Source organism: Pezoporus flaviventris, unplaced genomic scaffold (assembly GCF_033815535.1).
Source record: "Pezoporus flaviventris isolate CSIRO_AGI_PZ_B2104156 unplaced genomic scaffold, CSIRO_AGI_Pfla_v1 ptg000007l, whole genome shotgun sequence".
In the NCBI taxonomy this organism is placed as follows: domain Eukaryota; kingdom Metazoa; phylum Chordata; class Aves; order Psittaciformes; family Psittacidae; genus Pezoporus; species Pezoporus flaviventris.
In genome coordinates this window covers 51,987,755-52,014,289 of record NW_026892555.1, presented here as the reverse complement: position 1 = coordinate 52,014,289, position 26,535 = coordinate 51,987,755, and the positions used below count along the sequence as shown (strand labels likewise).

Below are 26,535 nucleotides of genomic sequence, written 5' to 3'. Positions count from 1 at the left end.
CACCTGCTAAGATAGCATGACAAGCAGTCACATGCTGTTTGAAGGCATCAGCTGGGCTAGGTCATCAGCTGCTCTCCCAACAGAGCAGTGATCAAGGTGAACAACTAACATCTGCTGCTTTTCTAACTACACCTAAAGGAACTGTCAAACTGAAAATTAAATCATAACAAAATTAAAACAAGTGTTGTTCCATAGTCCAGATTCTACTTTTTACCCATCATTTGATACTTGCCATTCTAATAACAGGTGCAGTTCCACTGTCATTCATAAATACAAAATTTTATTTGCACTTCATTAGTTTAGAAAGACCACAAGGTTTTTCAATACCACAACATTCAGGACACACCAAGTTATTCAAATATGTAACTATATTTACCACAGCTAAACTAAACAGTGCATTTTAATAAAAGATATACCAAAGATATAATTCACAAATTCATTATCAGACCAAAACCTAACACAGTATTTGCTTGATGGGAATAATTTCCATCATTAGGAAAGAAAATAATTTTACCTTAGACTCCCTTCCCCCCAACCCTACAGATGTCCAGACAAATACACATATATATTCCTTACCACAGGAAAATGTATCTTTTTTTTTTTTTCTTTTAAGAATTTGTCTAGGACAGCAGCATTGCTTTTTATACCTTCTTTTAGAACTTGAATATATCTCCATTCTTTTATTGAAACTTAATGATTCTTGCAACCACGTTTATGCTTACGCAGAAAATTATATATGCTATCTCCGAGTGCAATCTTAGATCTGCACCAGATGTGATGTTTTGGTACACAAAGAAAGGGTGCAGCATTAAACAAAATAAATAAAAGACTGCCAAAAAATTAAACTTAGCTTTTCAATAAATCCAGTCAGCAGAGGATGCTACAGCCAAAAGTGTTTTCACTACATTAAAAGGAAAAATAATGTTGATTATGGAAGCTTTGTACATAAAGTCCTCGGTTTTTAAAAAATTTGTCTTTAAAATAGTTAGCAAAGCACCATATACTTATCTTCATACCAGAAGAGCTTCTGCCTGCCTGTTTATAATAACAAAGAACTATTACAACATTTATGTCAAGAATAGGTATAGATTTAATTTCTCCTCCTCCTCGATCAGAAGTGTGGTAAACCCCCCACCGACTGTACAGTATTTATAACACTGGGGCAATGAATGAAACATCATTGTGAGGGAGAGGGGTAATAATTAAATGTTATAGCTGAATCCTATATCGGATCACATATTTGCATATTTACAAGTTAGTGTGTAGCTCTGACTCGAATAACAAAGTGCAACGAGAAACTGCCGAATGATTGTAGTGCAGAGTAGTACAGATACTTTCTTTACCCTCCTGCTCCTATTTTTCACTCTGTATGGAGTAACAAGTCAACAGCAACGGACATGTGGCCTTGGAGGAGGCAGTTCTGGTGGGATTTCTGGCTCTGGTTGCAGGGACAGGATACTGTTGGACAACTCATTTCTTATAACATCCAGTGGCATCTTAAAGAAAAGAAAAATCACCTGTAAACAGTCATCTGCAAAGAACTCGGCACAAAGAACTCATTCCAAGAGTTCATTGTCAGCCAAAGCCTTAACTGAAGAATTTTTTGGTTTGTATGTGTGAAATACATTCGAGTAAGTTGTGTTAATAATTTCTTTCAGAAAAAAGTTACAAGACATTGGTGAAAATAAAGCCACTTCCTAAACTAATTACAACAAATCACAACAGAACTGCCCACAAATGAAAGCAGGCAAACATACAGTCAGCTGCTGATATATATGGAAGTTATTGCAAAGAGAAAGTATAACAAACAGGAGATGTTTACCAAATTTGAAAGCAGTATTTATTAACAAAAGTGTTCAGCAGAGTCTGTGAATTACATCATGCCCACTATGTATTAACCAAAAATTTCACCTGACTGTGCACTCGCCCTCTATGTCCTCCCAACAAGTACCAGCAGTCACTATTTAAACACTGACCGTTTTTGTGGTCAGAGGTGCTACCACCTCTATATATTTTACCTTTTTCAGAATGTCATCAACAAGTTTTAGAAATATTTCATCCACATTAAAATTATCCTTGGCACTTGCTTCACAGAACCGCATCCCAGTTATTTGCTGTGCAAACTGATGGAAAAGAAAACAACTACATGAAGATATGCACAAACAGCAGCAAACAGCAAAACAAGCACTCCTCATAAAACCTTTAAGGAAAACAAAACCCACAACCTTCCTCAAATCTGTGACTCAAGTCTAATTCAATTAATAATTCTGAATCTCCAAGGTACAGCAAATATTGCCACATGCAGATAATTTTCACTTAAAGTCTGCTTACTGGAAAAGTGTGCTGCATTTTTCCAGACTTAAGTCTGAGAAACTCACGTCTTCAGTTAACACTGATTACTGCAGACTGCCAAAAAGTAGGAGCTTTTCAAAAGAGTTAATCTCAACCTTATTATTAAAATTCAGAAATGAGAAGTACAGATGTAAGAATTAGCCTTGACTCCAACAGATGACAGGTAGCTGAAGTAAAACGTTTTGAGTATGTCCATATTGATCGTGTCCTGATGAAGATGGTGCTATGAGGGTCACACTAAGACATACCCTCTCGTCAGGCTCCTTACCACTTTGGGAGTTGGAAGAGAATAAAAGAAACATGAAAAGGTGAGCTAGAGTAATCAAGCAGGACTGTTGCCTGTCCTAAGATACTACTGAAAAGCAACTGTTTGGAAGAAGGCTCACAAAGATGTGCTGACCATTTGTGAGTCAAGTGTCCACTATATAATCTTTCAGAGCCCCAAAAGGAGTATCCCCTGAACTACTGTGTAGTGCAAGCCAACTTGTAGTTTACTCTTTCTTTGATCTAAAGGCATGCTGCTCCAGCAGTAACACATATATATGCACATTCCATAGAAGTAAATACCATATGGATTTTGACAGAATGCCACCACTCTCAATATGCTTTTCAGGCTTAACAGTCTGGATAAGACTAGCTATGGACCATCAGCAACAACTCCACAGCAGTTTTGCTTCTAATAGTAGCTAAGAATTTGGTTAGACCTGTTCTTACCTTTTCTCCCTGCTGCCGAGTAATCTCTCGATCAACTTCACAGTCCAGTTTATTGCCAACTAACAGAAGCTCTGCATCTTCTGAAGCATACTGCAATTAGAACATTTTTAATGAACTAAATCTAGAAATGTAAAGATTTTGTAATGTAAACACAATATGAAAAAAGGGCAACTTCCCTACTAAATAAGGAACCACACCTATACAGTTTATATGTAAACATTCTTTCCAAAAGGTATTTTAAAAACCTTCAATTTTTAAATTCCACTTTTAAAACAAGACTTTCGAACTAGCTGTTCTAGTTTATCTAAGAATGAACAGAATGACCTTATTTCACAGACAGGAAATAAAACTCACCCCCAGTGAACAGGTAAATGAGCAATGTTACATATTGCCACTGAGACTTACAACTGGGACAACTGTAGTTCAAGGAAGTGGGAATGGACAACCATTTTGCAACATCAATGCATTAATGTTAACTTCTGGATAAAAGAATCTGCTGAAAATTAGTCAGCATTAGTTTAACAATCCTGTATCAATGCTGTTACAAGTCTTACAGAGTACTTTTGAGGAAAAAATGGCTTCTTACAAAAACTACATAAAAAGAAAATACTTAAGGCCTACCTTATCAATCATTTTCATCCATTTTGGTAAATCGTCAAATGTTTCCTTCTTGGTGATATCATACACCAAAATAATTCCCTTGGCACTTCTGTAATAAGCTGAGGTAATGCTGTTGAATCTCTCCTGACCTGCTGTGTCCCTAAGAAGCAGCAGCAAACATTGGCACAAATATTTCACCAATTCGCAAAGTACAGAATAACTGTTTACATTTTAATAAAAACATCCCCACACTCATTAGACACTCTATCTCCAAGATTTCCTCCTATATGTGGGAATTTCAGGGAAAAAAAAATTAATGGAGCAGCACTTTCAATCACAGAAAGTTTTGTATCTGGACTACTTATCCCATACTACACCAAGAAAGGCCACCGAACAGTTCTACATGTGGTGGTGTCCAGCAGATGAACCTGGTTTTGTGTTGTTGGGGTTTGTCTGTGAGGTCTTTATGTTTGTTTGGGGTTTTTTGTTTGTTTTGTTTTAATAGCTCTGGAAAAAAAAAAAAAGAAAAAAGAAATGGATACATGCTTATCAAACACAGCCAGACATCCAACTATAAAATGAGCAATGCATTGATCATTATGATTTGAGCTTTCAGAGCCTTTCTGGATCAACCACAGCAATTCAACCATGGTTCTAAAACTAATGCTACTGGCAAAACTGAATGAAAAGGGTGAGCAACCACTATGTCATACGGTTTTTGAAAGTAGATGCCTGGCTTTCATGCATGCATCTACTAATGCAGGTGTTCAAATAACATTTCCATTCTCATCTTTATCAATGTAGGCATTTTGGACAAGGTGTATTTACTCTGGAGGCTATTTTCCAGCAAGGACACCATGTTGCCTGTACTAGCTATGGCTTATGTTCCAAAGTAGATGAGACAGAAGGGCTATATTTTACTGAACCATGAAAACCAGTGAACTGCTTTTAATCATATCATCAAGTCTACTTATGGAAGACTTTTGGCAGTTACACTAAAAAAAAAAGTAGCTGGTGCATAATCCTAAGTCTTAAAATGTGACTGGTATCACAACTGGAAAGTAAGTTATATGGTGCCCCAAAGAGATCAAGCATTTGCTGCTTGAGTTCAGCCTCCAGAGTCAATGGATAATTTTGAAATTTCACTGTTAGAGCAAGCCAAAAGATGGACCAAAATTAAGAGTGGTGAGGGAAAAAGTTCATGTGTGTTGGCACTCAAAAGCTTAAAAGGAACTCTCTTCAGCAGTCACATTTTAGACAAAAGGAGAAGGAGGATGAATTTGGGAATGAGATTAACAATGGAGACCTGAAACACTTGTTACCAAAAAAAAAGTAATGCTCACAACATGCCACACTGATTGTCCCGAAGAATTAATTCTTTTAAAGCCTATTCTCAACAAGCAGTAGAATAAAGTGCCACGAACCTATCTTGATCTTCAAGTCTTTATGAATTTCAACTAAGCAGGTTTGTAAGTGGAATACTTTCTTCTGAAATTGCCACAAGTGTACTCAATAGCAACAAATTTTTGCAAGTGATTTCACAAAGTAAAGCAGTGTTGATAAGAAACAGATTTGAAACCTCTGCTTCATAGTCTGTAGAAAAATATTGACTAATACTTCACTGCAAGCCAATGGCATTGCAGTAAAGGGCAGAAGAGAATATATCACATCCATTTTTATTTTAGTCAAGTCCCATTCTCTACTCAGAACTTCTGAGTTACATTCATACAAATATTTGGGACTCTACAGAGGGTGAGAACAAGCAGCCCGTTTCCGTAAGGTCAGACCAACTTTGGGTGGTTAATTGGTTGCTTTCTTATCACTAATGAGGCATTTTTATTAAAGCAATGCAAGTTCTGGCAGCTGAAATTACGTATGTAAGTATTACTCAGAGTTAGGAACTCTACTTGCTCTTCCATCACTTCTTCGCCATAGTCAGATTTAATTTTTGAAAGGTGGTTTGGATATTCATTCCATTAAATATTTAAAAATTCTAGTACGAACTGTTGATTTTCCACATATGGATAACATTGCTTTAGTACTTATGAACATACTACTCAGAATAAAGATCTTGTAGAGCAGCCCCTGTTATGTCTTGCTAATCCATCCTACTGATCAAGCATATTAAGGATGAGATCCCTTTAGTTCCATCATTCTGCAAAGACATAACTAGATGGCAGGTGGAAGGGCATATCTAATGTGGAAGAATGCATCAATCCTAGCTTGGGCCAGAATGATGGGAGAAGAAAAATGTTCCTCCCCCCCCCTCCCCCCCCGACCAACCTTCCTCATTTTCTCTGTGCCCCTACCAGAACACAGAGTCACCTGGTTGTGCCTTTGGGTCACTGCTAAGGACTTACAGCAACTCCATCTCTGAGAGTCTACCAGATCACTCAGTTAATACATTAGAAAAACAGAGGAAATAAACACACCAATGTTCAACTACCCTCCCTGAAGACAGTCATCATCACTGGGTAAGCCTAGGGTAAGCGACAGAGCCAATCACGTAACATTACTCTCTTCCACTCCAGCTATCTCCAACTTCACGTTTCCCAATTCCTGCTGAGTGCTGTATCTCCAAGTCTACCTGGTACTATCAGCCTTTCCTCACCCCACAGCACCCTGAAGCTCTTTAAGTTTATAGTATTCCCAGGCTGTTGCTCTTCTCAGCTGTTGTACCCCCAGGTACTGCACTCCCCTTATGTAGGTTGTTCACACAACCACCACATGAAACTTGTAGGCTGGCTTGCTGGCTATGTGAGACACACCACATACTGTGGCCAGCTTAAAACACCCATGGACAGACAGCCTGGCTAATTACAGTGAATTATGGCTGACTTTCTTGGCCTTACTTTAAGTCATTGACTTCCCCACACTTCATGCAACCAATGCCTCTATTGATGCAGCAAGTTTAAATGAAACCAGTCAACAGGTTTCTGACTGTAAGAATGATAACCCTTTCCTTTGGAAAGTGGAAGAAACTAAGATGAATTTGTGGTCTCTAACATTATATAACATTCTACAAGCCTTCAAATAGTAAAGTGAAAATTGGAAAACTATTTCTGCAATAATTTTAGAATGCAACCCCAAGCTACCTAAATAAGTTGCTGTTTGAGAAGAGTATCAAGTTGATCCTCTATGTGGCAAATCTCATCTGCTAGCAGTTCCTATCTTATTTTTTCATAAAAATGTGCAGTAAATTCTTCTAATATTGAGTGAAAAAAATACAATCCCTAATACAGAGCTATTATTAAAAGCATATCTGACTTAAAATGCCTTCTTTCCGTGTGCAGTGCTGGAGCAACTAAGTTAGTTAAATCATTTTCATTGATGTATTACACTCCTGCTGCTAGAGTGTTTAGTAAGAATAGCTATTGAAGCACTAGCTGAATGCTGGAAAAAGAGTTGAGCACTATTTAACAGTAAGCAACTTCATTAATTTCATAAGTGATACTAAGGGCTGCTAGTTCTTTATTTGCTCTGGTCAAAATCAACATAACAGAATAAGGCAGTTCAATTTAATTCAAACTCAAGAAGTCCAAATAATAAAATACTACAACTTGATCAATGCTTCTGTTGTCACTAAAAAAAAAACAACCAGACAACAGATTACCCCCTTTTTAATGCTAAAAGCAGTTTTCTTTTATTGAGTTTTTAAAAACAAATTGTTCTAATGGAGAAACACTGGTATTTCTAAATTGTAATCAGAAGCAGTGAATGACTCCTTGACTATCTATCATCTGCCATAATAAAATCCCACTGTATGACTGTTTTTCTGCTTCCAAAACAGAAACTAGACACCACTCCAAAAATACAAACATTACACTAAACAAAAGCAAATAAAGAAAATACACAAAGACCATTTTCAAGTGTTGACACATCATATTCACAGTAGTTTAGACTGCAAAAAGTACAATACAAATACAGTTGATCTTAATTAAAATAGGTCTGGATAATTTTTGCTTTACATAAACGGTCTCTCTAAATGAACACATGGACAGACTCAAAACTGGAACGGACAAAACAAACACAAGGACAGACTCAAAACTGTCTTTGGCTCTGAAGTTAAATCAGTTTTTTATGACTGGTGGTGTGAAGTGGCAATAGAAAGGAAATTTTTTAAAACACAGATAAAAATTTAAGACTAATTTAACACTTCCACATTCTCTGTGCTTTTATGGACCCTACAAGCAGTATTTTTTTTAATGTTGTAAAGTTTAGAGGTTGATTCTAGCTGTCAAGCTGAGCTTTCTTCCTCCCATAAAACAAAATTACAGCTAAGATCTTTTTTCTATATGAAATTATTTCAGAGGACCTGAACAGAACGAACTACATTCTGTTTTATTCCAGGATAGCTGATCTTTTCCTCAAACTACTCCTCACCCCAGAGGTTTTCCAAAACAGTAACTGTCCATTAGAAAAAGCCAAGCTGTCAGAATGTGAACATTTTATGAGAAAGAACCAATTTAAACAACCTTCAGAAGCAAATCAGAACTCCTTCCTTGCCAGGTCACTGGCTTCCTTGGCATTAAACCTGCAGAGGTACCAGAGAGCCCCTTTGGCTCCCCAGCGTGGAACCAGGTGTAGTGGTAGGGAACCACAGCTTCCAGCAACCACATCCTTTCATAGGGGAAGCCAGAAGTGACAGCTGCTTCTTTCAGCCAAGTGCCCAAAAGACCCAGATAAGGGCACAGTCAGACACACTACTGTCCTGCTGAGCAACTGCCAGCACACCTATTCTTCAAAGCATCAAAGGGAGGTTCCTATTATTTGGCCTAGCATGCTTTGGAAAAACACTGACTGATTCATAGATGCTCTTACTCACTTGGTCACTGAAGCTATCCAATAGTTGTTATTACTTTAACCCACAGCCTGAGCTGCATGCATGCAAATTTCTTACAGAATATATGAGCTTGTTTCAGACAAGAACTGCAATGTGAAAGCAAATTTACTCTATTTACGACTTCTGGCAGCCCAAGGTGCACTACTACTGTTCCAGGTGGCATAGAAAATATGGACGCTACTCTGTGCTCTCAGTGCTGCTCTACCATATTTCATACTCTAAGGAGCAGGATTATGCTCCTATCATAATATTTCCTGACTGAAACTCAGGGACCAGATAGGAATAGGTAAGCTAGAGGTGAAAGCAGATGACTCTGTGATCCTTAGCGCACAATATTCCATCAGCAAAGGGATACAGGAGACAAGACCAATTTGTATACTACTCTACTAACAGCAGCAGGTGTGAAAGCTGCTTTCAAAAGGATACCTTGCACACCTAACTGCTTGATACATGTCTGACTTGGTGTAAGTGTTTTACCTGCTAAATTGCTTTCCTCTTTCAATTTAACAATTGAAAGTATAATAACCAGCTGAGGGAACTGGGACTGGTTAGCATGGCGAACAAGGAGGTTGAGAGGTGACCTATTTGCTCTCTACAACTTCCTGCAAGGAGGCTGTGGCGAGGTGCGTTTTGGTCGCTTCTCTCAAGTAACAAGCAATAGGACAAGAGGAAATGGCCTCAAGCTGCACCAGGTTTAGACTGCATATGTGTAAAAATTTGCCCTGAGACAGTTGCCAAGCCTTGGAACAGGAAGTGGTCAAATCACCATCCCTGCAGGTATTCAGAAGATGAAGATGTTGTGCGTTTAATGGTAGACTTGGTAGTTTTGGGTTTAGAGTTGGACTTGGTCTTTTTCAACCTAAATGATTCTGTGATTCTATAATAGTAAGAGTTCATAAATAATCCCAACAACATACACAACATAATTCAGGATAAATTAGCAAAAGGAGTGCTTATCTAATTGCTTTTCCAAAAAATAAGTATGCCAAGACAGTTTTAAGGATAAGAAGAGCATTTTAACAGGCATTTTTAACAGTCGCTGTTGGAAAGAAGGTGACACTGACTGGCAGAACGTTGTATTAATGGATTTAATCATATTCTAAAATACTACCTTTTTATATTTGATTTTCTCCATCATTTTAGCAGGGCTTCACACACGAGTAATGGTCACATTTTAGCAACCTATAAATTTTCAGTTTTAAAAGTCTTCTATATCCTAGCATACTCTCAATATGTGGAAAATAATGGTTTAAATATATCTTTTCCAACAAGACATCACTCCTATAAAGTATTTATTCAACATGAAGAAATTGTTTGATAAGCTTAGCACATTTCATATCAAGAATTCATACCAGGCATACAGTAGCATCTCCATATCGGAATTTTTTTGTTACCTCTGTTAGCTTCAGTAGACCCTGGCTAACAATTGCTGGCTCAACTGCCAGCCTTGTGGTCACAGGTTTCCAAACAGGGACAGATGATGGATGAAGACATGCCACTAACATTCAAGTATTAGGTGACTGATGATACCAAAGATGAAGCAGCAGTTAACTCAGAGGGAAGCAAGACAGACACATGGTGTGACAGAGTTGATGGTGACCTGCCAAGAGGAGTTAGTAAGCTGAATTTACTGCATCCATGTAATTAATGAGAAACCACCAGAATATCCCAAAAGTGTAACAATGAGTATATTTAGCACTTCCTCCCCGCTATGAACTGCTAGCGACTTTAACAGTTTAACTACAATGCCAATTATGCATCACACACTGTTAATAAACCAAAGCTAAGCTTCTACACAGCAGTATGTAAGATTAATGTATAGAACATAGCTGGTTTATTCTCTCATAAAAATGTTTACGTATTGTATTACTTTGCATGACAAAGGAGCTCTTAAGCTCAATTTCTGAACTATAAAAACTGTATTTATCATTCACATGGAGAATCATTATCAGAAAACACGTAAAGTACTCCAGAAAGGAAAACTTAGCTCAGACTTTGAGCATTCTGTCATAGGACATCGGTATCAGTTAAGGTGTAGTCTTATTTGTATGGGATCATTTTACTTCTCAGTGCTGTTTTGAGTGGATATAATTTACCTAGTCTTGAATGCCCTTCACTTTAAAGTTCTTTAATATAGTTCCAAAGAGACAGCACTACCTAGAAGTTTTTTTAGAAAAACAATTTAGAAAACACTGTATAGTTGTTTTAGAATTGTTGTTACAATTAAAGTGAGTTTTAAACAGTCCAGAAAATTAAAAAAAAAAATAAAATACAACAGCAGCAGCGAAGTGTACTTTTAAATAGTGCCTATTTAACACAGTCACCTTTTGTTGTTTGTAGAACTCCTAATTCTGTTTCTTATGTAGATGATGTCATTCTTTTAGGAAAAGGAGCTTGAGACCTCTTTATCTCCCGTTATTCCCCTTTCCCCTCATAAAATTCTAAGAACTATTTGGTTTTGCTTAAGTCTTATGGGAATGGCAGAGAGGAGGAACAGGGTAAGAGCTAAACCAGCTTATTACAGTTAATAGTATTAGACAAGCATATTAATTCATGCTAGAACATAAAAATTAAAACATACTGCTGGTTGCACATTTGTTTTACTTACCAGATTTGTAATCTAATTTTCTTTCCTCTTAGCTCTACTGTTTTGATTTTAAAATCAACACCTATAAATAAAATACAGTAAACAGAAAAGGAGGAATAAGAAGCAAAACTAATGAGTTGGGTTTTTTTAAATAATTTTAATATCAACTTATAACAGTAAGGGTTTGCACCACTATAGGTCACATTAGGAACATCATGGGGATTTGATAATCACGATATAGTCTGTGAGCCTTCCAATTTGGCAGCATCACACCATAAACCTTCCACTTTGTGCAACACTTCCAGCAGCAGGTAAACCCAAGGGAACAGTAAAACAACAGGCAGGGTATGTCTGTTTCCTCCCTATTCACCTTGACTGTAAAGTACAAGCTTGCTCTCCCTCCAACTGGCATAGATGCCCTGGAGCCGTGGAGTGAACCAATCCCTCCACACCAGTTTTGCTCTCTGTTAAAAAGAACAATACACATCTGGTTTCCAAGCTGTGATGCTTAGCTTCTGTAAAGTAATTTAGCAGAAGTGCTGGAATAGTGGCTGGTTTATGAGGTTTGTCAGCACTGTCATTCTTAATTCTTTCAAATACATATTAGCAAACTGCTTAGATTTAGAAAGGGTATTTGACTTTCATAATTTCTTTTATACCTGTATGGTACTTTTATCCATCATCTCAAAACTCCAACCGTATTCTGAATGCATGCTAAATATAAGATAAAACCATGAAGACCTTGTTATACAGAAATTTTTTTCTTCTATTAAAAAAAAAAACAACCCAAAACAAACCTAGGCTGCCAATCAACAAGTAAGACATACTATGATCAAACAATACCTAGACACAAAAGATCACCACCTCAACTACAAGGATATTTCAGGTTATAAATGTCCTACAGTATCATAGTATTTGTAGATTGTGAACCTGTTGATTTTAGTATATATGTGTATGAAGAGTTTTGCTTCAATTCTTTCTGAACATCATCCCTCATAACATTGATAAATCAAATAAGGGGAAATAAAAAAAACAAGAGAACATGGTACAGACTGGGACACTTAAAACTCACACAAAAGTGCAGAAGCATAGTGTGAAACACTTTCACTACTTCACATACAATTGTATAGCAAGGATTGGGATGAAAGTGAAGAGGAAAGAGATTTTTATTTCCTCTAACTACACATTTTCCCAGTGTCTGCCCTTGGTAAAAACTGAGTGCCCCTGCTGATGTTGTTAGAATCAAGACTGGATTGTAACTTTGAAAAAAAGGAGTGAACTTGGCCCTTATGCAAAGCTTTTAAAAAATCCTAATAATTTAGGTATGGGGGAAAAAAAAAGGGCATTTTATATCCTGAAAACCAGGTACACATTGTTGACTTGACATATGTTTCAAAATTTTAGAAGACTGTTATGTCTGTAAAGTTGTTGATATGAGACAATAAAATGGAATAAGTTTTAAAAGACTAGATAGGCTTTACTGATTGAAATATAAAGGATACAGTCAATTCTATTTTTATCTCGCAAAACAGGTTGCCACTATTCAGCTAGACTAAATAAATGGAAGGATCACTGATCTTCATTCTCCTTAACAAAAATCCCTTTGAACAGCTTGCATTTGCACATCACATTGTGATAAAAGTATTTGTTATCACCATAACATTTGTCCTCCTTCTCCATGTCCTTAAAAGCATCTAGCATGCTTATTCACCAATTCTAGGAGAACTATTCAGGACATATGATGCTTATACTTCACTTACTAAAATTTATCCCATTCAAACCCTAGTAAGGTTCTTAGCCAGTACAGCAGCTAAAGAGTTAAACTGATTTCTACTATGGCCTACAATTTTAATGGCAATTTTCAAGTATTCACATGCAAATTGAAAAAAAAATAAATATAAAAACAGAATGATTATAATTTCAGGGCATTTATTTATCCTAATGTTAAGAAACAGTTTCTACACTTTTGAAAAACCACCATCTGTGTTAGTGTAACAGCAGAAGACAGTGAAATGATCCAGCTATGCTGTACTATCCAAAATATGGGAAATAAGAAAAGCAGTAATTACAAGAATTCTATTAATGAGAGCTTTTTTTATAAAGAGACACACAACCATTTCTACTGTTAAAAGTCTTCTCTACATAAATGCATTCAGACTATGAAATACAATCATAACTGTCATAGCTTTGTCTACAGCAAAGACAGGAACTTTACTTGCTAAAGATAAAATAGGTATTCCCTAAAACTGCTTCAAATCTCTCATTTCTTAAGGAAGTTTGAATTAACCACCCACATGTCTCACCTCCAATTTTCAATCCTGCCATTAACTCATATACAACATAGTGTACGATTTGCCTTTCATCTGAGAAGTTAGGTTAAAACAAAAAAATAATCTTGCTCTTCTCTCCCACAGAAACATAAGCATAAAGAAGGTGGGTACACAGGTGGGTATACTTGTCTTTGGCTAAAAATTACACGGGTAGAGGAGCTTGATCTAAGCAGAGAGAGAATATAGCTCTGCTGTTTAAAGAAAAAGCCCCACTGTCACACAGCAAAAGGAGTCCAAACCATCTCCAATCCAAAACTGTGTAATAAAAACCTTCAAAGAAATATCATGCAAGTTTCACTAACTCCACCAAAAAATATTTTTATTTCTGTAGAAGTGGTTTATATGAACCAAGGAACAAAAAGGTTTTGTTGCATTTTTTAAAAGGAAAAATAAATAATGAACTAGAGAGAAAATTCACCCATTGTAATAAATTTTCAACTTGGTACTTCCTGGGACTAGCAGGCACAACATATGAAGTAGAAAATACCCTATTTACTGAAGAGATGGTTTTAAAATATGTTAACAGTGTACTTATTTCAAAAGCAGATCTTTCTATTAATCATCTTAAAGTCAGACCATGAAACATTTCCCCTGTTAAATTTTGCAGTGAACAGGGCAAAGCAGTAACAGTTTTGGAAAAGCAGATTCTTCTACAGAACTGTTTGAATTTATTTAACACTTAAGTCAGATAGCTTGCAAGAACTACACAAAGGCTGCTCAACTGCTTTTCATAATAAGTAATGCTCTGCAAGCATCAACACAATACCAAAAGCTTCATGTCTGCCAATACTGAAAGAAAAAAATCTGGCAACTTTCCTTTTGCACATGAAGAAACAAATTTCTAAGCCCGTCAGGTTTCATTACCATTTTTCACCACAGACCTGCCAAAGGTAGTGCTTCGAGTTTACGTACAAATTAGTAATTTAATTAAAACAGCAATACAGTAATTTGTTTTCCACTTCAAGTATCATCTTGAGTTAAGAAAAAGTTCAACGAAACAGATTATTTAGCTTGATTAATGTCAGTGAAAATATCTCAATGACAACTTTCTCTATCCGTAAAATTACTCCAGCTATTAAAAACAAGATGAAGAACTGTTAATGTTCTCTGAAAGTCAGTCAGAAAACTAACACTTTCCATTATTATAGATAACAAATACTAGTCATACATGACATTCAGAGTTATACAACTGCACCTTTTCATTGTTTGTACTTGCAGTTGTAGAACAGAAGATTTGGACTAACACCTGAAAACTCCCATTTTTGTTGTGATGCCAACAATACTTTAAATAAATTCTTTAAAATCCTTGCTTCAACAAATTCTTAATACACAGTGCTCTAAGCAGGATACATGTTTCCCAGTATTGTTAAACCTAATTCTAAGACAAGTATAGGCAAATTGTCAGAATTTTTTCAGGTTTCATGCTGTTTGTAATGATAGTTGTAGTCCTTGCACAGTTACCACTCCCATAAGCCAGATCCCAAAATGCAACTAATACCCAAGTTTAATAAAATTGTGCATTTGTTCTGTGTTGAATCCCACCAGAGGCTACTTGAAGCTATATAGCTGCATGAACAGTGGTGTGCTAAGACACGTGCACTGACAGACAGGACTGGTATAACACTCTACTAGCACAGCTACACCAACATGTTTCGCACTGTGCACCTCCAGTTATGGTGGGTATCGCCTGAAAGGATGTCAACACCAGCTAACACAAGCCATTTAAGCATCTTGTGTCCTTAATTATGCAAACAGAACTGAGAGCATGGGTTTATATATAGTTCAACAAAACAGAGAAATCAATAATTACTGGTGACAACTGCATTAAATCTGAACAGCATGTCTTATAAAAAGAAAGGATTGTAGAAGGCTCTCTTCAGCTGCCACAACACCATCAAACTATTGCTGGTTTGCATGCTACCTAGTTTGCATTTTAAATGCCTGCTGGGTAATTTATTGTTAATGAATAACCAACTGTACCCATGTCAGTGGAGCCAACAAGTGCATGTGCTTATGATCGTACTGAAGTGTGTCCTTTGCCATGTCACAGTGATGCAAGGGGAATGAAAAGGCTTATTACAATCTCCCCTGCAATTACAAATTCAGCTTCCTATCTGCACATGAGACTTGCATGGACCACAGGCAATCAATGTATTCAGTTGTTCTAAAAATCACTGCACTCACACCATTAGTAAATCCAGATCACCACCTCTCTTTGTGTGATTTAAAGGTGTGCATTTCGGATGTCAGAATTTGACCCCCATTTTACTCTGGAAGAGGCCTGGGTGTGGGTTTTTTTGTTTGTTTTGGGTGGTTTGTTTTCTTTTTTTCCCAACAATCCAAACAGACAACCCATACACATGTAAGAAGTAATGAAAAAGGCACAAAAATACAGATCTCAGCCCCTATTTTGGGTTTCTGACTTTGTACCTGTTAAGTGTTTCAAAGCATACTTCTTCAGTTTGCCCTACCACTAGGAACTACAAATGAGTTACTTCCCTTTCTCCACAGGCTAGGTACACATCAAATAAGGCATTGAGTATAGTAACACTTATATGGTGTGTGTAAGGTAAGATTATTAGGTAAGGATTTTCAAATTTTTATACAAAGCACATTGTCTTTGTTAACAGCACATGAACTTTAGATTAAAAATGTGCTTCATGCAAATGAGAACATCTATTATGACAAGCACTCAGTTGAAACTGCTTTTTTTTTCCAGTGAAAATAAAGGGCTGGTAGAATAGAAGAGTTTTGTTTTGTTTTTTTCTTAAAGTATATTAAACACCCTGTTAAGCAAACTGTCTGCACTCCTTTCAAAAATAAACAGCCTTAAAGGAAAGAAAACAGACACTCAAAATAGAAGCGCACTAATGAAGTTCTAGATAAGGGTAAGTCAATGAAGGTGATTTATCTTGTCACTGAACCAAACTTGAGACCATTCCAAACTTTAGATTGAAATCCAATAAAAATGGAGTCTAGCCCAGAAAAGATTATAGCATATTATTTTCTTGCCCCAAACAGGAAATAAAAAGTTATCTATGAAAGTACAAACTGAAACATTCACAACTGGGTCTAGCCTCTCTCTTTAAAGCCAAAAAAAATTGTTTAGGAATAAAACAAATAGTGAAAAAACTTCTTCAAACGTATTTTGCATTTATGTTTTCATACTTTTTTTTCCCCTCCCCACTAAGTGCCAGAAAAAGGAAGTGGAAGCTGTCCTGCTTAATGCACAGAGTGACCTTTCTGAGGCCAAGATTTCCTGATAATAAAGCTAAAGGAAGAACTGGGAAAACAGATGCAAAGGGAGCACAAAAAAAACCCTCCAACTAAAATCAATTCCAACAGACTAAATTTGCATAGGCCTATTAGTGATTTTCATCAAAGCAATTCGATCAGTGAAAAATAATCAGACTGCATTTAAAGAAACACAATCAGTTTAAATAATCAGAGGTTGTACATTAATTAACCATTAGAACAAACATATAATTAAAAGACCGCAACAGTTTATTTAATTTGGACATCTGACAGCATTATATAGACAAATTTTCTTAACTTCTGCTACAACTGATGACTGAGGTCACATGCTTCTTGAGCTGAGAACCAGCTTCATTAGTCCTGGCCTGTAACTAAATACAGTACAACAACTTAGACTTACCCAGAAACAACTGAAGTCAAGGAGAAGATGCTCAATAGCTTTGATACTGATTTGTACTGTCTTTCTTGAGACAGGGAAAGCCAACAACAAGTACGGGGGGGGGGGAGATTACAAAAACTGTTTGGGGAAAAAAACAAATCCAAACACATTGTATCTTATTTTAACTTAAGCTGTAGGACATGCAGTTAATTTTAACACACACTAAAGCAGAAACACCTCTTTCAAACTGCATGTTATAAAGTAAAGATTTGGAAGCATTAAGTATTAGTCAGATATGAGCCAGTTTGGATATTATTTTAGAGGCAGGTAAAGTACATTGCCCATAAAGCTTCAGCATGTAATTCTAGAATGGCTGACACGCAGACATTTGAGAACTGCTTGCCTAAAATAAAAGCGTACCCATATCTCAACTGGCAACTGTGCTACCGACCAGAGTGGAACAGATAAACCAACAAGAAAAAAAAAAAATAATGTATATGGCATGACTAAATTTTGAAGGGGTAATTTTAATGAGTTTTTGAGACATGAAGGCGATTTTTGAATGTCCATCATACAGCCTTTAAACATCCCAGATCTTTAGTACTTCCAAACTCCATGAGAATGGAGAAACTTACAACTTCTTTATATTCTTGTGGACAGTAAATTCAACCTTTCACAAAACGTAGGCTTTTGGCACTATTTATGGCACAAAGTTCAAAGTGCGCACCAAAATTTTGATAAACAGAATGAGGTGGAAAGGGAACTTGTAAGGAATAAGACTGTGTCTTCCTGAGTAAGACTTAATTTCAAAACTTCTGATTACAGACAGGAAAACGTAGTGAGCCACTGGTCTACCCCGACCTGACCAGAAAACTGCATGTGAAAAACACCCTAAATTATTTAATAAGCAGCACTATCTAGATTTTAAAAAGGTGGAATATATTTCAAAATAAGACTGAATTTAGCATTTTGTTTTGGGTATTACGTTTTCCAATCCTTGACATATCAGAAGAAGTAAGTTATAAAGGTGTTGCTATATGCTGTTAAATAGTTGCAATCTTAACAACTGGAAATATTAATCCTCCTGTTTAAGGACAGGCTAGTGAAGACAGTTTACAAAGATTTCAGCATGTTTGTGAAGAAAAGCACTCTAAAAATCCCATCTCTTCCATTTTTTAGTATAGGTAAACTGCAATTATTCTGCATAGTGCATGCACTATTTTTATTAAAAGAACATTTAAGCTCCCAGCTCCCTGAAAGAAATAAGAAAGTCCATAACAGAGACTCATATGGCCTGACTGTATTTTTTTTCCCTTTGCTACTGACGTGCTCAGCTGTTCACAGCAGAGACTGAGTTTGACAGCTGCATTCCACTCTCCTTGCAAACTAAACTCTACAGCCAACACCATTCAAGTGGTCTCTTCATTTTGCCTGTTGCTTTATTTGAACATTCTCATATATGCACTAACTAGGGGTCTAGAAGGTGCTCTGACAGTTCTGCAGTGTTGATATAACCCAGTACCTGAATATTTCTATCAGCTGAAGTTAACAACTAATTTACAAATGAAGAAAACAATTTCATATTTGCTTTTCTTTGCAAGCTTTTGTTAATTAAAATCCCCATACCTCCCCAAAACTGAGTTCTTGAACCCTGATAATTTGTATCACCTACCTAGTACATATTCCTATTTTAGAATATAGTTTTGTTACCTTGTCAGGATTCAAACCATTACGCATAGAAAACAATTGCTGACTACACCAAATGCTGTAAAATATGCTTAGTTGACACATAAGGCAACCATGACTTGCCTGATGCTTGCGTACTGTCTAATTATCTTAAGGTTTTGTGCAAGTCAAAATTGTTTTCTACGAGAGTTTCCAACCTCCTGCTCTCTTATATTTGTAGTTTGTGAAGTAGTCACAGCACCATTAATGAGATACTTGTTTATTTACACTATTCCTCCCTAGCCAAAAATCCTGTATAAGAAAATATATGTATTAACACCCTGGACATGCAAAGATAAGAATGGTTGATTCTCACAGAAATAGCTATCACTGACCAGAATTTTCTTCCTTTGTTTGTACAACAGCAAAAATGTATCAGTCTGAGTTCACAGCTGATTTTGTGTGTAAAGCAAGAACATCTTTCTGCTATTTTGTCATGATGTGGTAAAGCAAGGGACACCTGTTTCTACCTTTTCTTCCCTTTCCCCACCCCAACTAAGTTTTCAGTGCCATCTTACGGAAGAGGAAAAAAAACTTGAAAGAAAAATTAAAACGAATTATACTTATCACAAACAGCACACATACAAGCACAGCAAAAAGATAAATGTTGTTCTAGTTGATACGGGATGTTTTTTGGAAAATTTTATATAGATTTTTCTTCACCTCAGATTACATGAAATTACTAAACTTGTTTTTAAAAGAATTTTAATTATTATTTACAGAAAACTATTTTTCAAAACCACATGCCACATTACAGTGCTTGTGAGAATAAACACTGAGTAGGTAACTGACAAACTGAGGAGCAACTTCAAGGGCAGTTCTGAAAAATGACTAATTAATACTTTTTCAATGAATAGGCTGATACTTTTAAGTGAATATAATTATATTATATGACAAGCCTGTGGGAATGGAACTTAACATTTATGTTGTTAGTCCACATTCTTTAAGGATAAGGAGAACAAGGAAAGGGTTTGAATTATGTCAGAACAATATACATATATATATATTTGTATATATGTATAACATATATATGTGTGCATGGATTAAAACCAGAAGCTGCCTTCCTTAAGATTACCCTGATAAAATATAAACCTAAAGTTTTTACCACTGATATTGTTTATTTGATGGATGTTAGGCATTTTGCACAGACATGGGCATTTTAAAAAGAACTGACAGAGAAGACTGCTTGGAAGAAAAAGCTACGGAGTGCTGTAAATCTAATGAGTTTCCAACTTGCATATCATCTCACACTAACATCAAAGTAAGGTGAAACAAGGTCAAAGAGTATTTCTGAGTATCAAAGGAGTCTTACACTGCAGTACATTTACATGCCACTGATCTGTATCCCACAGGCTACTATTAGCCCAAAACAGATCACAGGCTGCCACATTTCCATCTGATTCACAACAAATCTTTCCATTACAAACTTAGCTGAGTAACTCCACCTGTGATTTTGCTTGTAAACCAGGACTGAAGAAACCTTCAGTGTTTACAAGTCTGACTGTAGTTTCCTGTCAATAGCTCTGACCTTAACAAGGACAAGGACTCTATCCTGGGATGCTTTCAGACTTAGTGGAAAAGAGCTAAAGGATAAGACTAGGCCTCAGTAACTTCACATACTAAGCCAGTATGTAAAAGAAAAGCCAAGGAGCTCAACTTGATTTGAGTGGGAGAGCCAGCCATCTGAGAGGTGAGTCAGTGCAAGGCCTCAGGGTCAGCGATTAAAACCCAGAGAGAAGGGTACTGCCTGCAGCAAAATTAGGTAGACAGGAAATACTGCCGAGTACAGGAATTTTTTGATCTGTCATGGAAGTAAAACAGAGGAGAGAGACTGGGAATGAGCTAAGATTTAGTGTATGCAGGTAGGACAGACAACTGCGAGACCTGGACAGATGCTGGGAAGAGAACAGAGAACTCTGACTGCTAAGTAAAGAGACTCCGATGAAAAAGAGGGTGAGATAGCACCATTAAAAAAAATATATAAATGATAACATCACCACTATGGAGATCTGAATTAAGATTAATTTCTTTCAGAATAATAACTACTTGGGGCAGGGTAAGGAGGGGGAAGAAGCAAAGGCAAGCATTCTTCCTTCACTTCCCATCTTTGAATCTTTTCACAAATGAGGCAGCGAGTATTTATCCACTACTTTTGGAAAGATCATCCTTTTTCGTGCCAAATTTGGCATTCCTGTTTTTAATTGTCAAGTCTGAAAAACCAAGAAGTGACAGTTTTGGGTTCTGCTCCTGTATGAATAATGCAGGTGCATGGGAGTAAGGTAACAAATCATAAACAGAGAACAAACTGTATTAAAAAAAAAGATGTATATTTATGTTTGTTGACAAAGCTAATATGATGCCAATATTACCCATGGACAAGTGTTAATCCATTATAGAAAAGAAGTTACTGTAACTCCTCTGGATTTAAAACTGGCAAGAAGAGAGTAATTTTACATCACTGAAGATACAGAGGAATGTATCTAAAAACAATTTCTTCACCCAAACAAGTAATAAAAATAGTTATAACCTAGTAGTAAGAACAAACATTCAAACCCTAGCACATAAAATTGGAAACAGCAACATTATTTCTGTTAAGCACATGCTAAAATCAGTAAACATTTGAGCATATTGAGTATTCACAGTACTATGTAAATAGCAGATTAAGTAGACACAATATTCTATGCAACTAACTTAATGCCCAAAATAAATACATCAAAAGAATTTTAGATCAACAGCACGTCGTGTGCCGTTACGAATAATGTGCTGAAATCTGCCAAGCTATTTTTGAACACTTTCAAAGAACTTCAGTATTTGAGACAAGACTGAAGACATGTTGATGTGTTTTTATTACAGAATTTACTTTACCAATCTGGCAATGTAGTCTTCTTAAATTAGCATTAAAATATTGTATCTTTCTTAATTGAATCCACACCTCCTCTTTGTAGCAGATACACTCTACTTTTTAAAGACACAGCGTTGTTATCCTAAACAGCACTTGGGGCAGGAGATGGCCAAAGACTTTGGACATGTGCATTTCTTCCACTGTCAGAGAAGACCCTCAAGTAGCCCATACACTTTCATACAAAAGGTTAAGTGTTGAAAGTTGTTCTGTTTGGCCTATACTTCCATGGGTTTAGAATTAAATCAGAAAAAGTGGATACCATGATAAAGGTAAGGGAGTAAATATGTATTCTAGCATGGTATTTAAAATACAGCTTCACTAATATAAGGCAGATACAACAAATTTTAGTTGTTTGCTTAGTTACATCGCCCTTTCAAATTTAATGTTGAGGTATACTTGGTTTACAAAACTTCCCCTGGAATCATATCAGCCACGGGGTTTTCAACAGCATTTCAAAATATGTTCTCCACTTGTAACTCTTGAAAACCACTGCAGCAAGTGGTGGCAAAGAAAGGGCTTTATGATTTCAACTGTGTATCGAAGTCTGACTTCAGGTCATTTTGGAGTGTGGGTTATTTTCAATTTACATGAAATGTCAATAGCAGAGGTTACTTTTTTTTTTTTGCTCTGTAGTTCAAAAAAGTAGGGTGCAAGCTGTGAAAAGCTTTTCCACTCGGCAGTCAAAAGGATCTGGGGGAATCTCAACAGCTCTCAAGTTTAGGCAGAGGACCTTGAAAGAATGCCGTTAATGCAGGTCTTTCTAGATGTATTTTGGTACAAGCTGTTTCCCTATGGTGCTTTATGTTGGCACACTTTGCACATTACGTAATCTTCTGTCTAGCAGCATACCACGTTTCTTTCCTGTTTCTTTTCTAAAATAAGGATGCTTCTCTGCTTCAATCACTGTCTGAGTTATCTAGTAAATCAGTTTTGCTTACAAGGCACCAGCCTGGAAGTCTGAACTGGGGTCTAGAGCACCTCCTCTCACTTCTCAAAATTTGTATCAGGAAACTAACCCTAGCTCCAGACAGCAGCCCAACCTTGAAGGAGCCCTTAATGCTGGTCAATCCAAAGAAGATGCATGGGAATTCAAAACAACATACAGACCTGCAGAATTCATAAATAATACATTTCACTATTAGTTCTACTTCCTCAGCTGTAACGTATCTTCAATGAAATCTGTCCATCTACAGAAGTCATCAGTATATCTTAATTGCAACGTATCACTTGAGGATTAATGATTCTAATACATTACCACTGTCTAACTTCTACAAAGTTACCAGCTTCAAAACAAAAATATATTGACACTAACCATGCTAATCTGCACTACCAGATTTTTATTTTTAGAGTACCTAGAAAAGAGTGAAATAACTGATAAAATACACATTAAAACTAAAGTAACCGTATATTGTTTTGTCACCAGAAGAGTTTTGGAGAGTAATAATTCGGCGTCTAGAAGGCAATACAATCACTTTTCATCAGATGCCGTAAGTTTCCTCACATTCCAAGCTACAATTAATCTAAGCATACATACTATCCAATGACATAGAGTTAACAAGCACTTTGCTGCAACACTCAGAGTTCAACTCCAAGGACAGGACTCTAATAACAATGCAGACTAACTTGCTTGTTTTCCTTCTTTTACCCTTTTGTGTGTATTAAAAGACAGCCGGCCTTAAATTACCCCAAGACTCATACAGATGACTAAACCACAAATAAGCCAGTGTACTACAGAACTAGGAGGTTGCTCTCCAGTCAGCTATGTGAAAAGTGAAACACACAGTGTGCTCAAGAGGTACTACTCTTCAAGAAACAAAACATAACTTCCTTCATCATGGGGGGGCGAGGGGTTCTTGAGGAAGGTGTAACAGAAAACTGAAGTTAATCAGACTATGGTCTGGAAGAGTGCTTGAAGTCCCGTTGACTACACTGAATGCACACTGTGCAACTTTTCAACTCCCAAAATACTTGTTACCTTATATGCAACACCTAAGACAAAAACCCACGAACAAACCCCACAAAACCTCCACTTTACCAACCATCCCTAGTTTACTATTTTTTTTTTAACCTGTGCTCTTTGTTTGTCGTTAGCAAGGCTGAAACTGAACACCCAACACCTTCTCAAAACTTGCAATGATGTAACTAGGCCGTCCACGATCTTCCCGTCAAGAGATGGGAAGTCCGGCAGCAAGGGCTCCCTCCCCACACTGCCTATGAGGTTTCCACTGTGGAAGTTGGAGGAACCCACCCGGCTTCAGTAAACCTCGCTCCGCCGGGCGGAAGTGGGAAGGGGACCACCACCAAGCACCCTGAAGGGGACGAGGCCCTCGAGGCCCCGAGGGAACACCCTCAGGCCGGCATGCGGGGAGGGGGCCAAGCTTGGGGGAAAGCGGGCGAGGGGCCAGGGAAGGCGGCAGCCACACAGAGTCCCGTGTTCCCCCGGCCGGGCCCTGCAGTAGGGTGGGCACAGGGGGAGGACACCCCCCTCCCCGGGACATGACGGGCACGGCACGGCGGGCTCCCTTACCCACAGTGGACTTGCAGGCCTCGCAGAAGGTGTCGTCGGTGAAGCGCTCCATGAGGCTGGTCTTGCCCACCCCCCGCGACCCGATGATGATGACCTGCAGCTTGAAGTCGGCCGGGCGCGGCGGCTGCTTCCTGCGGCGGGACTGCCCCCCGGAGAGAGCCGGCGACCCCGCCGCGGAGCCCGCCCCGAGGTCTAGCCCGCCGCCCCCCACCCTACGCTGCGGCAGCCCCGAGCCCGGCTCCATCAGCGACGCATGCGGCGGCGCCGCGCTAGCGCCGCGCTCCCTCGCCGCGCCCCACGCTCCCGCCCTCCCTGCCACCGGCGCCGACACTGCGAGGCAGGGGTGGAGGGGGGACAGGAAGGACGAGAAACGGCGGCCACCCGGCCCGACCCGACGCGAGGGGAACAGCAACAGCAACACCGACAGGAACGGGAACTGCGCCGCCGCCGGGAGCGGCGAACCCAGCCCTGCGCCAGGCCGCGCAGCGCCCCCTACAGTGCCGGAGCCGCGGCCCCACGCCGCAGTGCCGGGGGCGGGGAACGGCAGCGCTCCCGTGCCGCCCTTCCGCCGGCTTCGTGCCGGCCGCGCGTTCCCGTCGTTCTGCTGGAGCTGGCGGCCGGGTCGTTGCCGGTGTGCGCCCCGGCGCGGATGGGGAGGGCGGCCCGGCGGCCTCCCGGAGTGGGCCTTATCCCCGCGCTGCCTCGGCCCCTCCGGTGGAGTGATCCGTGGTGGGCTCCGGCCTGGTGTACCCGGAACCTGCGCAGTTAGGCCGCGCTTAGGAGCCCCGTGAAGGCTGTCCTTGCCGGGGCGGCGGGGTTTACCCTAAATTTGCCTTCAGGTAGTCAAGTGGAGCTCCCGGGTGCCGCAGCACTCGCGGTGCTGGTGTCGGCTGGGGAGGATTTCACTGTAAAATCCAAACCCAGTACTTGAGCATATGGATGACATCTTTGCTCCTGGGCGTGGAGCTTTCCCTAACCACTGCCTAGTCTAGCTGCTCACATTCCAAGCAAAGGGGGGAAATGGCATTAGAGGAAGTAGTGTCATAAATCACGTGGAGGAAAATGATCAGGGTGAGCCTTGCTCACTGGGATTTTTGAGGAAATTTTAAGTGTTCACAGACTCCAGATTTTTCAGCAACATCAAAGCTTGACTTCCAGAGGTAGGAAGGATTCAGTTTTAATTGAGATCTGTGGGTAGACGCAGTATTCCTGTGAACATCAGAGGTGAGAGCGGCCAAAAAGAATGGATGTTTGCAAAAATTTGTCCCATTTTCTAGATTCTCACTCCCGCTTGTAAGCTAAGGAAATGCCACAACGTCAAATTGGGCTTTACACATAGGAAACCACTGGTATATAGGAATGATTTCTCAAGAGCTAATTTTGTGGAAGAAACAAGAAACAGTTTGACAGAAAGGTTATGTTGTCAAGAACAAAACCCAAAACCCAACAGTTACAAAGAACAAGATAACTAGTTTAGTATTTTTCTTAATGTCACTAATTTTCATCAGAAAATATCAGTGATTCTTCAAGCAAGTAGAATGGTCTAAACCTTAAAAAAAAAAAAAAACTTGACAAACCAACCCCAACACTTCTTATGTATTGCTGTCCCTCCATCCTCTTATTGCCTAAAATGCTGTAATTAGGTATTTGAAAGGGCAATCCATCACTGAGTGCGAAATAATCTAGCAAGTAGAAGATCATAACAAGATAACCTTTTTGAGTTGTTCACTTTTCCCTTAGGTCCTTCCTCTAGAGTTCTGTTCTCCAAAATCGGGCACTTGCTATGAGCCATTTGCAACACTGATAGATCCTCAAGACCTATCAGCTCTTCCTAAGGATCAGCTCTTCCCATCAGGATCATCAAGTCTGATTCTATGCTCCTTACAGGACTACCTAAAATGAAATCATATGATGGAAAGTGTCATCCAGACAGTCCCTGAACTCTGACATTTTTGGTGCCTTGGCCACTTCCCTGGGGAGCCTGTTCCAGTGACCAACTGCCCTCTCAGTGAACAGCTTTTTCCTAATGTCCATCTGAACCTCCCGTGACACAGCTTCATTCCATTTCCTCATGCCCTACCACTGATCACCAGAGAGAGATCAGCACCTCTTCCTCCCTCCACTGCCCCTCTTGCTGAAGTTATAGACTGTAATGAGGTCACAGTATCAGTTGAGTACAGGGCCTTCTCTCCTCCAAGCTGAACAAATCACCCCAGCTACTCCTCAGAAGTCTTGCCTTCAAGGCCCTTCTCCATCTTAGTCACCCTTCTCCAGATATACGCTAATAGTTAGACGTCCTTATATTGAGGTGCCCAAAAATT

General features: G+C 38.6%; 1 protein-coding gene across 1 annotated transcript; it reads right to left on the bottom strand.

Annotated features, from left to right (window-relative positions):
- Window positions 1-263: 263 nt before the first annotated feature.
- Window positions 264-24,699, bottom strand: RAB12 (RAB12, member RAS oncogene family). The gene is made up of 6 exons (XM_061448791.1): window positions 24,215-24,699; window positions 11,118-11,178; window positions 3,688-3,826; window positions 3,067-3,156; window positions 2,019-2,123; window positions 264-1,496 (listed from the first exon to the last, which is right to left on the bottom strand). Exons 1-6 carry the CDS (start codon window positions 24,456-24,458, stop codon window positions 1,383-1,385), a joined length of 753 nt encoding a protein of 250 aa, XP_061304775.1. The 5' UTR covers window positions 24,459-24,699; the 3' UTR covers window positions 264-1,382.
- Window positions 24,700-26,535: the final 1,836 nt, after the last annotated feature.